General features: G+C 38.7%; 1 protein-coding gene across 1 annotated transcript; it reads left to right on the forward strand.

Annotated features, from left to right (window-relative positions):
• Positions 1-615: 615 nt before the first annotated feature.
• Positions 616-14,813, forward strand: SOD2 (superoxide dismutase 2). Its single transcript, XM_036767886.1, has 5 exons — positions 616-807; positions 1,990-2,192; positions 9,819-9,935; positions 12,426-12,605; positions 14,358-14,813. Exons 1-5 carry the CDS (start codon positions 776-778, stop codon positions 14,501-14,503), a joined length of 678 nt encoding a protein of 225 aa, XP_036623781.1. The 5' UTR covers positions 616-775; the 3' UTR covers positions 14,504-14,813.
• Positions 14,814-15,604: the final 791 nt, after the last annotated feature.

Raw genomic sequence — 15,604 nt, forward strand, 5'->3', positions numbered from 1 at the left:
TATGTATACATACAATATATACATATACGTGTATGTGCTGGGCCTGGAGTCAGGAAGGCCTTAGTTTTATTATGTAATACGGTCTAGGTTTTGTTGCATCTTTCCTTGTTTGGTTAAACACTTCTAGCTCGGGCAGCACTCAGAGATCGCGTCCTGACAGCCAGCGTGTTTGACACCTCTGAGGGGTAAGCGCTCTCCTACGCCTAAGGTTAAGCTGATCAAGTGCCTGCGGGCAGCAGTGCGAGAAGTGAACAGCGCGATGCGAGGTGAGGGGGTACGCCCATTAACTCCTTTCTTCCCAGGGACCGCAGCGCAATCTCCGAGAGAGAGGTCACAGAGCGTGTGACCAGCGAGGGGGACTCCAACCTGGTGGAATTCCGAGAGGGCTGTACCAATTCACACAGATAGGGGAGACCGGCTTTTTTCTTCAACACGCTAGAGGCGATACGACCACGATACGAGGCCATTTACTTCGACTCATTCAGAATTGTCTTTACTTTTTGTTCTCTAACATGATGGGATGGGTAAGTGACCAGATCCCCAGACCCCAGGAGCGCTATGCGTCGGTTCTCCCCTCCTGGGGTTGGTAGCGGTGGGCGGAGGGCGGCGGGGGCCGGGAGGGAGGAGGGAAGGGGGGCGGAACCGGAAGGGGCGGAAGCCGCCGTCCTTGGTGTTGTGATCCCCGAAGCGCTGCGCTACTTTGCGCGTGGTTGCTTTTTGGTGCCCGGTATAGCCGGTATAGCGGCGGCGGGGCCTGCCTTGGCTGCCGCTGGCGATGGCGACCATGTTGTGCAGCGTGATGTGCAGGTGAGGGGGGATCCAGGGGTCGGGGCCCGTGGCTCCTGCCGGGGCCCCTCTTATCGTGCCAGCTTGCCAGGCTGGAGGTCACCGATGGCCCAAGGGCGCGCTCGGAGCCCAGGCCGGAGGCAGGCAGGGACCCCAGTGGGGTCTGGGCCTGCAGTGGGAGTGGTGCTTTCCCTACCGCTAATGCTGCCAGGCCTGGGCAGCGGTCCTTTAGCCCGCTTTTTGTGTGGCCTGCCATCGTTAGAATGTAAGCTTCTTGAGGGCAGGGATTGTCTGTTTCTATTTGTATTCTCCGTGCTTAGTACGGCGCCTGGCACTTAACAAACGCTTAATTTGGGCCTAATAAATGCTGCTGATTTAACGGAATATTGGGGCACATATCTTCCTTGCCTTTCTCTTCTTTTTCCTCCTCCCCCCCGCTGACCTCCCGGCTGGAGCCTTTTAAGGGCCTTCCGGTTTGCTGAATTAGAGTGTTTTTTGAAGATAACCTTCACCTTTAGCATTTAGATCTATGCCGCTTGGAAGTAACCTTTTCCTTGTCCTAGATTTGCAGCCAGAAGGGAAGAAGACATAAAAAAAAGAACTTGTTACTGGACCAACCAAACTGAATGCAGAATTTCTGTGTGCGTTTTAAAAATATTAATCCATGACTCTAATCCATGGTAGGTGAGACGTGCTCCAGGGCTGGAGAATCTGTGTCCTCAAGGCTACATATGGCCCTCTACGTCCTCAAGTTAGGCCCTTTGACCGAATGCAGACTTCATAGAACAAATCCCCTTAATAAAAGGATTTGTTCTGTAAAACTTGGAAAACAGTTAAAAGGCCACACCCAAGTGGCCTTCCCCACACCTGCTGGATGAATTTAATGAACATTTATTTAGTGCTTACTGTGTGCCAGGTACTGTACCAAGTTGAGGATACAAAAAAAAAAAAGACCAAATTCCAGTGTAAGAATAGCCAAATTTGTTTCCTGGAAAAAGATCTCATTGTTTCTGAAACCAATGTGAACAAGGAATAAACAATTAAATGTATAAAATTACTAATCCTTTCTCTAAGCATAAGTGAAACTGGATATATTGGTTATTTCCCATCCTCCTTTATAGTTATGTGGACCAACATCACCATTTAATGGAAAATTTTGTTTATTTAATGTAGTGACTTTTTTTTTTTTAAATATCTTTGCAGGAGAACCAGTAGGTTAGTACCAGCTTTGGGATGCTTGGGCTCCAGGCAAAAGCACAGCCTCCCTGACTTGCCTTATGATTATGGTGCATTGGAGCCTCACATTAATGCACAGATCATGCAGTTGCATCACAGCAAACATCATGCCACTTATGTGAATAACTTGAATGCTACAGAGGAGAAATATAAAGAAGCCCTGGGAAAGGGTATGTGAAGCTATTTAAGAAACTGACTAAAAGATAAATATTGAAGTGGAAACACTTATGCTCTTGTGTTCAGATAAATCACTGTGACACTTGTTCCTTTAAGTGATTATACAATTGTGAAAACCTTTTTTCTAATGATATGGTCAATTCCAGAATAGGACTTTAGCTTGATGTATTCAGCTGTTTTCTCAGTCCAGGAAAATTTGAGCTTGAGTTTCTGAAATCTACTCATTTAGAATTGACTTCTGACCTGAATTAAGCATGGTTATTCTTACAGCATTTTGGCTAGATACTGCTAGTATGTGTAACAATCAGCTCATATCTTTTTAGAGTCTAATAAAGAACGACTTTGGATTTTATTGATGTTAGCATTTAAGAATCATGACTTTCTTGTCATATGGTTGGAACTATTCCAGACCACTCCAACCATCCCTAGAATACTGAGGTGCTGTTCCCATCTATCTCGCTTAGGTAGAGACAGACATGAGTAGAAGTGTCCCTGGTCCTTATACACAAATTCAGCTTGCTCACATGAATTCTTCTCCAAAACAATCTATTTCTGTTTCCTAAAGAAGCCTCTTTTCTGTCGAGTTGAGGTTTCTTAATCAGAAATCCATTTTTGAGTATACTAGACAGAGGGATTCTAGTATTCCAAGGAAATTTGTCTGCAAGTACTGATTCCCCCAGTCATCTGAGAAGGTGGTTTTGACGATTTCTAGTCCTACCAGATACATTTGTTAGACAGTTTTAAATGTAAGCATCAGTCTCTGGTGTTGGGAGGAGAACTTTTTAGTTCCTCTATTTTGTAGGGAGAAGTGATGGCTAGCTATCCTAATGCATTGTGATCATAATAGCAGTAATCAGCTTGGTACCTTCAGACTTTGTATTGCTGGGCTGACTTTACTAAAATAGAGACTAAAATTCATGCTGAAGCTATTTTGTTGTATGTTGAAGTGGTCAAACAAATTTATTGACATCCGTTACTAAAAAACTTAGGGGTTTATTTTATTTATTTCTTTTTTATTTATTTATTTAACTTAGACAAAAATTTGTAACTCTTGAAAAATTATCCTTAGTAGTTATTCTAACTTATCCTTTAGTTTTCTGTTCAAAGTAGTAAAAAGTTCTTTAGTTTCTAAAAATCAATGATTTGTATGTCATCATATGCAATGTCAGATTTAACTTAGATTAATAAGATATATGGTTTAAGAATTTAGATATCCCACTTATATAAGAAGTTCATATTTACCAGTTTGTTTAGTTCACATTTTTCTGAACTTGAATCCTGACATGTAAGCTTTTTTCCAGAGCTGAATTTTTATCTTATTAACTGGTGGCACCTGCTGGCAAAATGTGGTATTGAAAACTAACTCTTAATAGTGTAGATTCTCAGGAAAGAGTGAATTTAAGAAATTTAAGAAATTGTGGAGAAGATTCTCAGTTGTGGGAGGAATTGATTTACCAAAGAACTGATAAAATGGTATAAGTGGAAGGGGATCCCACAATTGCAAATGTGCAGCAACATTACTCCTAGCTCTAGTGTATCTGGTTTTCATCTTGACCCTTTGCAAAGTTTTAAAAGTTCACTTGTTGAGATGTTGCCTGTGGGGAGAAAAAATTTCATTTTTTGGTTTTAGTAAAGGAAACCACTGGAAAAATGAGATTTGCTTCATAGCAAGGATTACTGGAATATAGCTTTTTTAAAGTGTCAAAAATAAGTCATTCAGTCTCTGGGCCTTAGTTTTCTCTGCTATAAAATGACAAGGTTTGACTAGATGACTCTTGAAGACCGTCCCAGTTCTAGATATAGGATCTTATAAGTCACAGCCTCCAACGCCCCATCACTTTCTTCATCTGTGAGATGGGGGGTAGGACTGGATAGCCTCTGAGGTTTCTTCTAGCTCTCTATTTATGATCCTATTCTCTCATGATCTTACATATTTTAGATAGAGGTATAATAATAGAAATTATCATAGGATTGTTAAACACCTCTTATACTCATAAAACCTATCTCTATAGAATAAAAATATGTAAGAAGCAGTGTGGCTTATGAAAGAGGGCCTGCTTGGAAACTGGAAGACCAGAATTCAGACTCCTGTGTGGCCTCGTTTAAGCTTAAGTCATTTAACCTCCCAGTACTCCAGAAAACTCTAAGACTGCCCTATACAGATGAATTGCTGATCTGCCTTAGTGGAATGGAGGGAATTCTCAAACTAGTAGCTCTATATATAATTAAAATGATGAGTGTTTAGGTCTGTAACCCCTAAAAGCACCTGTCTGATATGTGTATCCCTCACAGTATTTACTATGTGTAGAACAGGTATTCAAAAATTTTATTGAATGAGTTATCAGTAATGCTTTAAAAAAAAAACCAGTATGATAAACTGCTAGCTTTGGCAGGACTTGCAACAAGAAGGAATACCTTGGGTTTAGTTGGCTTGATTATGGGAAAGCCTGTTTTTTATACTTTCATTTTGTTGAGTATTTTTTTAACCAAATGCACCTTTTTTACAAAAAAAGTTTTCCTGTTAATGTTTTACATAACTGTCCCTTTAACAAAGATTTAAAAAAAAAGGGGAGAAATAGTTCAGCAAAACTATCACTGACCGTGTCCTATATAGGATGCAATATTTCAGTTCATGTAAGTCTTCTCATGTTCTCTGAATTCTTCATATTCATTGTTTCTTACTTAACAGAGCTGGAATGTGTCGTTACAATTATACACTACAATTTGTTTAGTCATTCCCCAGTGAACACCTACTTTATTTCCAGTTCTTTGCTACTATACAAAATGCTGCCATGAATATTTTGGTGTATATGGTACCTTTCTATCTTTCATGGACTCCTTTTATTTTATTTTTTGGTATCCACTGGACTATTACTTTTATTCTATACATTGGCCCTGCTTAATAAATTTTTCAAAACAATGAGCTATTTAGATACCACAATTTAGTTCCACCTTAATCACAGAATGTTGACTGATTAAAAAAAGAAACATAGACCATGACACTTTAATAAGGTCTTTCATGTTTTCCTTAAACAGTAAACTTATTTAGCCCAGAGTTATCAAGGAAATAAGGCATTACACATAAAATAGTTTTAAGTACCAAAACTAGTTTTATTTTGATGGAAATTACATACTGCCCTGTCCTTTTTAAGTAGGGTGAAACATCATAATTTGACTTATTTGGATTAAAACTATCGATTAGCGTACTGCGCTGCGTGTAACATAATAATTCCCTCGAAGGCTGTGTGTGTGTGGGGTAGGGTTGTCTCTCCTTTATGGTGCATAGACACCTTTTAAAACAGCCTATGATAGGAGTTTTGATCTGGGCCTGTGATTTCACTGATGTAAGAAACTCCTGGTGAGGAAAGTCCTTTGACGTGCAGATTGGCAACCTGCTTGCAACTTAGAATTTTAGAATAAATGTTGCCTGCAGAAATGAGAGGTTTAAGTGACTTGTTTAATGTCATATAGCCAATATGTGTCACAGGTGGGACATGTATGATTTATATTTTTCAAAATTGGACTTAATGATTGAGATTTCAAGTGCTTTCGAAGAATTGGAATTTAAAAAAAAGATTTACAAAATAGAGACCAAAAACGGGAAAAACATTAGCTCAAATCTTTTTTTTTTTTGTTCAGATTAATGTGTGTGTGTATGCATGGACACACACACACACACACACACACACACACACACACACACAGATAGATTTTTTATATATATGTATATATACGCGCATATATATACACACACATTTTAGTTTTTTAAATTTTGGGGGGCAGAACCAAGATGGCGGTTTGAAAACAGGGACTCGCTTATGCTCTTCCCCAAATCCCTCCAAACACCTGTAAAAAATGACTCTAAGCAAATTCTAGAGCTACAGAACCTGCAAAATAGCAGAGGGAAACAAGTCTCCTGCCCAAGATGGCCTGGATGATCCCTGGGAAGGGTCTATTGCATCGTGCTAGGAGCGGAATGCAGCCCAATGTGGGCCATGCCAGGACAGACCAGGCACGGAGTAGACCTGGCGAAAGAGGCCTCAGGGCCCTGAATCACTGAGCTGTGGCAGTTACCAGACTTCTCAACTCACAAACCCAAAGATAATGGAGCAGGTCCGTGGGAAAACTTCTGGATCTGGGTGAGGGAAGTTCGTGGTCTGGCTGCAGCCCTGGGGCGGTGTGGAGGTGACTGTAGTAGCAGCAGCCCAGTGGCTACTTCCGGCCCCAGGCCCACACAGTGGGAGAAATCAAGCGGGTAATCAGAGAGGGAGTGCAGAGATTGCTTTGCTGGCACTGAGGCAAGGTTCTCTTGCTTTGGCCTGCTTGAGTATGGGTCATGGTGCTGGTTGGTGGTTCTTGGGGGAGGAGGAGCACTGGTGTGGCAGAGCATTGTGGCGGCTGTGGAGACGGAGTCCTCCTGGTGGTTACATGGCAGAAAGGAATGCCTGCACTCACAGACCAGAGCACAGGCCAGGAGAGGAGCATTATACCACCCCAGAATAGAAGTAGCTCTGAAAACAGCAGCACAAAACCCCCGAAGCTTGGGACAAAGCACTCTTCACTCTGAAAGTGTGACAGAAAGCTTGAAAGTCAAGTAATTGGCTAAGAAAACGAGCAAGCACCATAAAATGACTCAGACTATACAATCTTTCTTTGGAGACAAGATCAAAACATACAGCCGGAAGAAGTCAGCAAAGTCAAAGATCCTACGTCAAAAACCTCCCAGAAAATTACAAATTGCTCTCAGGACATGGAAGAGCTCAAAAAGGATTTGGAAAATCAAGTAAGAGAAGTAGAGGAAAATTTGGGAAGAGAAATGAGAGTGATGCAAGAAAATCATGAAAATCAAATCAATGACTTGCTAAAGGAGAGCCCCCCCCCCAAAAAAATACTGAAGAAAGTAACACTTTAAAAAATATACTAACCCAAATGTCAAAAGAGCTCCAAAAAGCCAATAAGGAGAAGAATGCCTAAAAGGCAGAATTAGCCAAGTGGAAAAGGAGGTCCAAAAGACCACTGAAGAAAATACTGCCTTAAAAATTAGAATGGAGCAAATGGAAGCTATTGACCTCATGAGAAATCAAGAAATTATAAAAAAGAACCAAAAGAATGAAAAAAATGGAAGACTGTATGAAATATCTCATTAGAAAAACCACTGCCCTGGAAAATAGATCCAGGAGAGATAATTTAAAAGTTATTGGACTACCTGAAAGCCATGATCAAAAAAAGAGCCTAGACCATCATCTTGCAAGAAATTATCAAGGAAAACTGCCCTGATATTTTAGAACCAGAGGGTAAAATAGAAATTGAAAGAATCCACCAATTGCCTCTTGAAAAAATTCCCAAAAAGAAAACTCCTAGGAATATTGTCGCCAAATTCCAGAGTTTCCAGGTCAAAGAGAAAATATTGCAAGCAGCCAGAAAGAAACAATTTGAGTATTGTGGAAACACAATCAGGATAACATAAGATCTAGCAGCTTCTACATTAAGGGGTCGAAGGGCTTGGCATATGATATTTTGGAGGTAAAAGGAGCTAGGATTAAAACCAACAATCACCTACCCAGCAAAACTGAGTATAATGCTCCAAGGCAAAATACAGATTTTCAGTAAAATAGAGGACTTTTCTCTACAGGGCACAGAGTGAGTTGAATATGAAGGGATGATATGTAAAAAAAATTAAGGGGTGAGAGGAATATATTGGGAGGAGAAAGGCAGAGATATAATGGGGCAAATTATCTCAAATAAAAGTGGCAAGAAAAAGCAATTATAATGGAAGGGAAGAGGGGGCAGGTGAAAAGGCAATGAGTGAATCTTGCTCTCATGGGATTTGACTTAAGGAGGGAATAACATACACACTCAATTGGGTATCTTACTCTACAGGAAAGTAGGTGGGGAATGTGATGGGGGGGTGATAGAAGGGAGGGCAGATTGGGGGAGGAGGTAGTCAAAAGCAAACACTTTTGACAAGGGATAGGGTCAGGGGAGAAAAGTGAATAAAGGGGGACAGGATAGGATGGAGGGAGATATAGTTAGGCTTTCACAACATGACTATTATGGAAGTGTTTTGCATAATGATACATGTGTGGCCTATGTTAAATTGCTTGCCTTCTCAAGGAGGGTGGGTGAGGAGGGAAGAAGGGAGAGAATTTGGAACTCAGAGTTCTAAAAACAAATGTTGAAAAAAAAAGTCATTTTTATATGCAATTGGGAAATAAGATACACAGACAATGGGGTATAAAAATCTATCTTACTCTACAAGAAAGTAAGGGGAAAGGGGATGTGGGGAGGGGGGAGTAGGGTGATAGAAGGGAAGGCAGACTGGGGAAAGGGGCAATACGAATTAATGCCTCATTAGGGTGGGGGGAAGGTAGAAATGTGGAGAAAATTCGTAACTCAAAATCTTGTGGAAATCAATGTTGAAAACTAAAAATATTAAATTCTTTGTTACAAAAAATTAAATGTTTTATTAAAAACTTAACATTAAACATAAATCCAACCACATGTTTAGTAACTATTTACATTTGTTTCAGCCCATACACTGAATTTTTTGTTCCTTCCTCATAGTTACCATTAAAATTCCTCATCTATGCATTCTCATTCACTTTTCCCCTTATGTGATTATAGTTTGTGTATCCGTCATTCTTCCAGTTGTGATTTTTTTTCACTTTGCATTGTTTCCAGCAGATCTTTCTAGATTTCTTTGTATTTCCCATACTTTTTAGTCTTATTTGCATTATGGTATTCTAATAACAATTCCTTTTTTGGGTACAGACTTATGATTTAAAGTGATCTAGGGAATTTCTACTTAGGAAACTCCTTCCACTGATACAGATTAGCACCCTCTTTGTACCTTTGTGTTAGCAAGTTGAAGGTGTGCTGAGAGGGATTGTATGCTTTGACTAATGTGTTACAGTGTAGAACTTGAACCCAGGTTTTCTTGACTCTAGGCTGGCCCTTTGTTCATGATGACACACTGCCTTTACAATTCTGCTATATTAACGTATCATTATTTAACTACCCCTCTTTTGTTGGACATTTTTGTGATTCCAGTTTTTTTGCAGTTATTTAAAATGTTGCCATGAGAATCTTTTATCTTAGAGCTTTTTTGTTTGTTTTTGCTAATCAGCTTTCAGAGTATGAGCCCACCAATGGAACTATTGGGTTCAAGGGTATGATCGTGTTCCAGAGATTTTTGATGTGGCAGTATTTTGCAGTGAATAGTGTGTGTAGCTTTTTGACTCCCAAAATTGTTTGTTGGAAATTTCCTTAAAATTTGCATTATACAATTTGACTTTCATTGTTTGATTTTGTATGTAAAGTTTGATCTCTGTCGCAAAAGTGTAAATTTTTTGAGGGCAAGGACTGTGAGACAGTGCCTTTGTCTTCTTCACAGTGCTCATCAGAGTGTTTCTGTTGAATTCAAAGTATGTGTTATGAGGAAACTTTTTTTCTTTATGTCCCTATATTCTTTACACAGAATATGGAATCATGGGCAATTTTAGAATCGTAAAATTAATAAAGATGATCTAGTTCAGTCCTTTCCTCTGTTAGATAGAAGATTCTGAGATACAAAATAAGAGTTTTGAGAAATTAATTTTTGTTTGCACTTCCCTTTTCAGGTGATGTTACTACTCAGGTAGCCCTCCAGCCTGCACTGCGGTTCAATGGTGGTGGTCATATCAATCACACTATTTTCTGGACAAACCTTAGCCCAAATGGCGGAGGAGAACCCAAAGGTCTGTAGTGGTGGGATATTAACCACATTTTAGTCGAGAGAGCAGTACTAATTATTTTAGTTAGGAGTCACCTTAGATTTTCACTGATCGTTAATGGTCACTGTCTTGGATGTGGTTATTTGGTACTAGAAACACAAAACTGCATTAAAATTTTTTTTCCACAATAACAAAGATATGAAGGAAAGTCCTTTTAGGTATATTTGGTGAATTTAGGTAGTAATGTAGACCAGTTTACCTTTGAATGAGGAAAAGCATTTTACTGTTTCCCAATACAGGGCAATCAAACTGGTCCTAGTTTATTTTTAAATATACTTTTGCTACTGGAAAGGGAACCTTTAAAAGTTTATTACCTGGGAAAAATGTGTCTTGAGTGATTTAAAAGTTCATTACGTTAGCAAGTCTTGCCTTTAAACTGGGTTTTAAAATGTTTTGTTTGTTTTATGTATTTATTTATTCATAAGATGATTGTCTAATATTTGAAATTCTAAACTGAAGTAACCATCAATAAAAGCAGTCAGACTTTAGAAACATACGTGAAATAATAAATTCCAAGTATTTGTTAAAAGATATATATTAACCTGAGTAAAATAAACATCCTGTTTACTTATAAACTACATTTTGGTCTTCTATGTAATTTTTCAGCTTTTTTTGCTGCTTTATCATCATTTCAATATTTTACACTCACTGAGACTGATAATAGTTTGTTATTGCCATAATTAACTTTCTTTTTTGCTGTTATTCTTCATGAGCCTGTGGACCAGTAGGAGATTCATCCTTAGGGATCTGTCCTTCTGTATTTTTTTTTTGACACATGAATCACCAGAAGTACATAGTTGTCATCAAGTTTGACAGGTGTTGGGAGGTTCTTAGATCCTTAGCTCTCAGGTCCTAGATACGGATACTGAAAAGAGACATGGGAGGGGAGAGACCTCTCTTTTGTTAATGACAAAACAGTGCCCCAGTCACCTTTCTATCTCCTTTTCCTTTTTGACCGAATGATAGCTCGGCTGATGGTGAGATAATATTTGTGAAGAGCTTAGCACGATGCTTCTCATGTAGTAGGTGCTTAATAAATGTTTAGTCTCCTTATTCCCTCTGCCTTACCCCTATCATACTTGTAGTTCCATATAATTATTCATTCGAGCAGAGGTGTCCACAACACTCCCTAATGCATCCTGAACCAGATTAAAATGTAACTGGGAAAATCTAAAGTTAATAAAATAAATAAAAACACAATAAAACAGATAGTGTTGATATGTAGTTTTCTGAGTCATCATATAGCAGAGGGAATCCATTTCTATTTGAGTTTTGATACCTCACCCTCAGAGGATAAGAAGCTCCATTTTGGTGGGAAGAACCTTGTGTGTTATGTAGCTCTTACGTGTTTGGTGGTTCTTTGTATCCCCTTTTTCATCTTTTTTCCTACTATCTAATCTTCTGATGTTGGTCGGCATATGCCTTCGATTCTTCAGATACTTTCCCTTTGTTTTTACGCTGAAACTCTTTTGTAAAGGAACATTTTATTTTATTCTTTTTGCAAACTGGAAGGCGGCGTGGCATCTTTGAGCTCCTGTTCATGTCTCCAAGGTTGGAGAATAGCCTGAACGTTGAACGTAATTAATAGTCCTTGGTTTTGGAAGGATAGCTGCGAAATTGTCCTTCTTTCCCGTATTTCCCATGAATCAAGACTCTCATTGCCTTCGTTCTACTGGCTAGTCCTCATTATTCTGTTCAGAGTCTTGTGAATGGCCAGAGCAGGGAGCGCATCTACGTGCAAACTTACGTGCAGAAATACCTAAGACATTCTGAAGCCAAATAAAAGTGGAGGAAACCAAAGTTTGAGCTTCCAAACATGCTGATTTATTAGCAGTGCTTGCCAGTTGCCCAACAAATTGGGACTAATTGCCTTCCTCATCTTTGGCACTGGACCCTGAATACAGGAAGAGACGGACTTTTATGCATTAAAAACAATCAAATAAGACCAATTAAAAGACAACAATTAACCAGGATACAAAATTAGGTAATCTCATTTCTAATTGGAGGAAAGATTAGGGATTTTCCAAGTTGAGAGGGGGAGAGTGAATAGGTGCAGTTCTCTGAATTCAGAAAAAGAGGTGTCCCACTCCCTCCTCCCATCCCCCAAGTGTCTGTGTAGAATCAAAGAAACATGGAAACAATAAGTGATTATTCTACATGGAGCCAGTTTTCAGCTAAGACGTATGGGTTGCTTGAGAAAACTCCTTGTGTCAGTCTTAAAAGACTGGCTTGCTTTCTGGTCAGCATAACCTGAGTCCCTAGTCGGGCTGGGCACCTAGCTGCCACCAATTACTTCACTTTTAAAGTACTTCAAATGGTGATGTAGGCTAACCGTGTCTACTTATGGGGTGGGCACGGGTCAGGGGACGTAGCCTATCTCAGGTAATGTCCTAAAGAGTCTGTACTTGATCAGAATGGCAGTGTTTATTGTGGTTCCATTTTTTTTCCTAACAGGGGAATTGCTGGAAGCCATCAAACGTGATTTTGGTTCTTTTGAAAAATTTAAGGAGAAGTTGACAGCTGTGTCGGTTGGTGTTCAAGGTTCAGGTTGGGGTTGGCTTGGCTTCAATAAGGAGCAAGGACGGCTGCAGATCGCTGCTTGTGCTAATCAGGATCCTTTGCAAGGAACGACAGGTTAGAGATCGGGATGAAAAAGGATTAGACATTACAGTCAGAAGAGGTGGTGGTTGTCAAGAAATATTGCTGAAATATCAGCAATGTGTTATATGGTCTCATATATAAAAATGTCACCTGGAGTGAATAATATGGAAAGTATTTCTGAGTGAGAGCAGCCTTTTGAAAGTTTTTTTTTAAATATGAAAACTCAGACTATAATTTTAAAAAGTACAATTTTATAGATAGAGCAAAGCTGGCGATAGAGCCAACATCTTAAATTTTAGTACATAAAAAGATGTTTGTATTTCATTTAATAAGCCCTTTATTTCATAATGAGATGATATTCATAAAGTGCTTTGCAAACCTTAAAGCATCATACAAATGCAAACTATTATTACCAAGTAGATGGGCCCTGGTCTGTGCATATACTTACATGTCTTAAAAGTCATTATCATTACTGAAGCTCTAGGATAATTTCAGGACATTGAGAATGAAACACAAGTCCTAATCATGACCTATTTGGCTTTTATCTGTAATCAAATTGGTGATACTGACATTACAAGAGGCAGTGACATTGGGGATAAAGCATTTGGCTTGGAGTCAGGAGGACCTGGGTTCAAATTTTGCTTCTGCATTTATTAGCGGTGTGACTCTGGCCAAGTCACATAACCTTCATATGCCTTAGGTTCCAGTCTTCATGCTGACACAGATCCTTTTCATCACAGAGCATAGTAACAGTCTTACAGTTGCTAGAATTGGAGGGAGTAGACCGTTGGTCTAACCTAGCAATATGTATGTTCTCATATAAAAATGCTAATTTATATATACCATGAATCTCCTTAACATTAACTTAAGCTACATTTTTATGAAATGTTTGTTTTTTTCCCCTTGGTTCCATTTCCTTTCCTTTGTTAATACATAGTTTCCACTAGTGTCTGAGACATACTTAATTTGTTTGCTGTGAAATTAGCCCTGGGGATCAGATCAAGGTTCCTATGCAGTTGTAGAGTCTTTAGTATCTGCTTTACAGATGTGTTGGCTCTGTTAAAGCAAACCTATTAACAGAAGTCTATGTGTTTTCTCTATTTTCTTACAAAGATGTCTTCTCAATGCTTATAGTGTGCTTTTAAAAGTTGTTAAAAGAAATCCTACTTAGTGATTTCCTCTCAATTAACACTTTCTGATTATTCATCACAGTTTTCACAGTCCTCAGTGTGGTCCATATGCAAGAATTAATAAGTGCTTACTATGTGCCAAGTACTGTGCTAAGTGCTGTAAATACAAATGCAAGTAAAAAGAAAGACAATCTCTGTCCTCAAGGAACTTACATTCTAATAGGAGGAAACAGCACATAAAGGGAAGCTGTATGGGGAGAAGGGAACAAAAAATGTGCAGAGCTTAGTGGAGGAAGTCTGGAGAGAAACGGGACTTGCCCTGCCTGGGTGCTCTCCTTAAATCCAGGTTCTGGGAGAAACCATGCAATGAGAGGGAGAGGCTAGGGATGAGTTCCCCTACTGTGTGAATGCCTAGATTGGAGTGAGACTTCAGGATGAAGAACTATTTTAGCCCAGAGGTTTAAATGAACTTTTACAATTATAGGATTTATTTTTAAGTAGGGTTTTCATTTGAATATTTAATGGAAACATTAGCAAAAAATAGTTTGAAATATAATTTGTATGAAGCAGAGAAGATGGGAGTCAAAAGGGAAGAATCTGGAAGTGGAGACTTTCTGCATTTACTGATGTTTGCTTTTTTCTTTTCTTTTTATAGGTCTTATTCCTCTACTAGGAATTGATGTGTGGGAACATGCTTATTACCTTCAATATAAAAATGTTAGACCTGATTATCTAAAAGCCATATGGAATGTAATTAATTGGGACAATGTAACTGAAAGATACTCGGCCTGTAAAAAGTAAAGCATTGGTATACTCACTGTTTAAACATTTGTTCTTGTTGAAGCTATTTTTGTAGCGTGTGGCACCATAATTTGTTAAGGAGCTGATGTTCTACGGGACTCTTGTATCACCTATTAAAATATGTGCACTTAAGGAAATTGTTTAATGCCATGAAAGATTTCTTATTTTCAAAGCTTTTTGATTTTGTGCAGTACTATGCATAATAACTTTAGGGATTGAGTGTGGGTTATATGAATGCTCCAGGTAGGCTAGGTGTTTAATGAACATGACTGTTGTCATGATTAAAAAGACAACACCACCACAAATAAGTACAGCCCAGATATTTCATTTCCTTGTGATACTTGCTTCTAGGGAAGTCTTTAATCCTGTGGTATAATAACTATAATATAATTAGTTCTTCATCCTGATAATCTAACAGTGAAATCCATTTAAGAAAGTGGCCTAGAGTGGGGGAGGAGCAGGAGGGAGAGAGAGAAATTGAAATGCAAACTTAAAAAAATGCATATTAAAAATTTTACATGTAATTTGGAAACATTTAGTGAAATAAATAAAATATATATTTAAAAAATAAAAAAATTCTACCAAAAATTGATTCTTTTTTGTACATGATTTTTAAAAACAACTTTTTTTTAATGTAGCAGAGACTGTTCAGAATTCTGTTGTAGAAAAGCCTCCTTGAAGTGAAGGTTTGAATACCATTGTCTCAGACATATTATGTCACAGTTATCCCCGATTCCCTCTAGGTTGTGAGCTTTCCCTTGTAACAAGATAAGGTGTGAGACACAGAGACTTTTGTCTGACAATGTATACAAAATTCTCCTGCCTCTGCCATGAGGGAAGGAGGTAGGATACATTATCTCTGCTTTGAGATTGCCTTTGGTTTTTCCATTCCTCAGAGTTTGACTTCCTCATGGTGACCTGTTCATTTTTTTTCTGTGGGCAAAGATGATATGGTTTTAATGTTACAATGTTTTGAGAATCCTTTGTCTACAAATACCCTAGCAATACATGGTGTATATCAGCATTGCTTCTGACTGAGTTTAATAAGGCAGTGCTGGTCTTATTCAAGGTCTGTGAGTAAGGTTTTGTACCTTTTCCTTT

This window comes from Trichosurus vulpecula, chromosome 7 (genome assembly GCF_011100635.1).
Source record: "Trichosurus vulpecula isolate mTriVul1 chromosome 7, mTriVul1.pri, whole genome shotgun sequence".
Lineage (NCBI taxonomy): Eukaryota > Metazoa > Chordata > Mammalia > Diprotodontia > Phalangeridae > Trichosurus > Trichosurus vulpecula.

What these genes read in the sequence shown, in the direction of transcription:
- SOD2 (XM_036767886.1), top strand. Translation starts at nt 776, where the DNA reads ATGGCGACCATGTTGTGCAGCGTGATGTGCAG. An exon ending in TAAAGAAGCCCTGGGAAAGG is followed by an intron (nt 2,193 to 9,818) that starts GTATGTGAAGCT and finishes TTCCCTTTTCAG; the next exon opens with GTGATGTTACTACTCAGGTA. An exon ending in TGGCGGAGGAGAACCCAAAG is followed by an intron (nt 9,936 to 12,425) that starts GTCTGTAGTGGT and finishes TTTTCCTAACAG; the next exon opens with GGGAATTGCTGGAAGCCATC.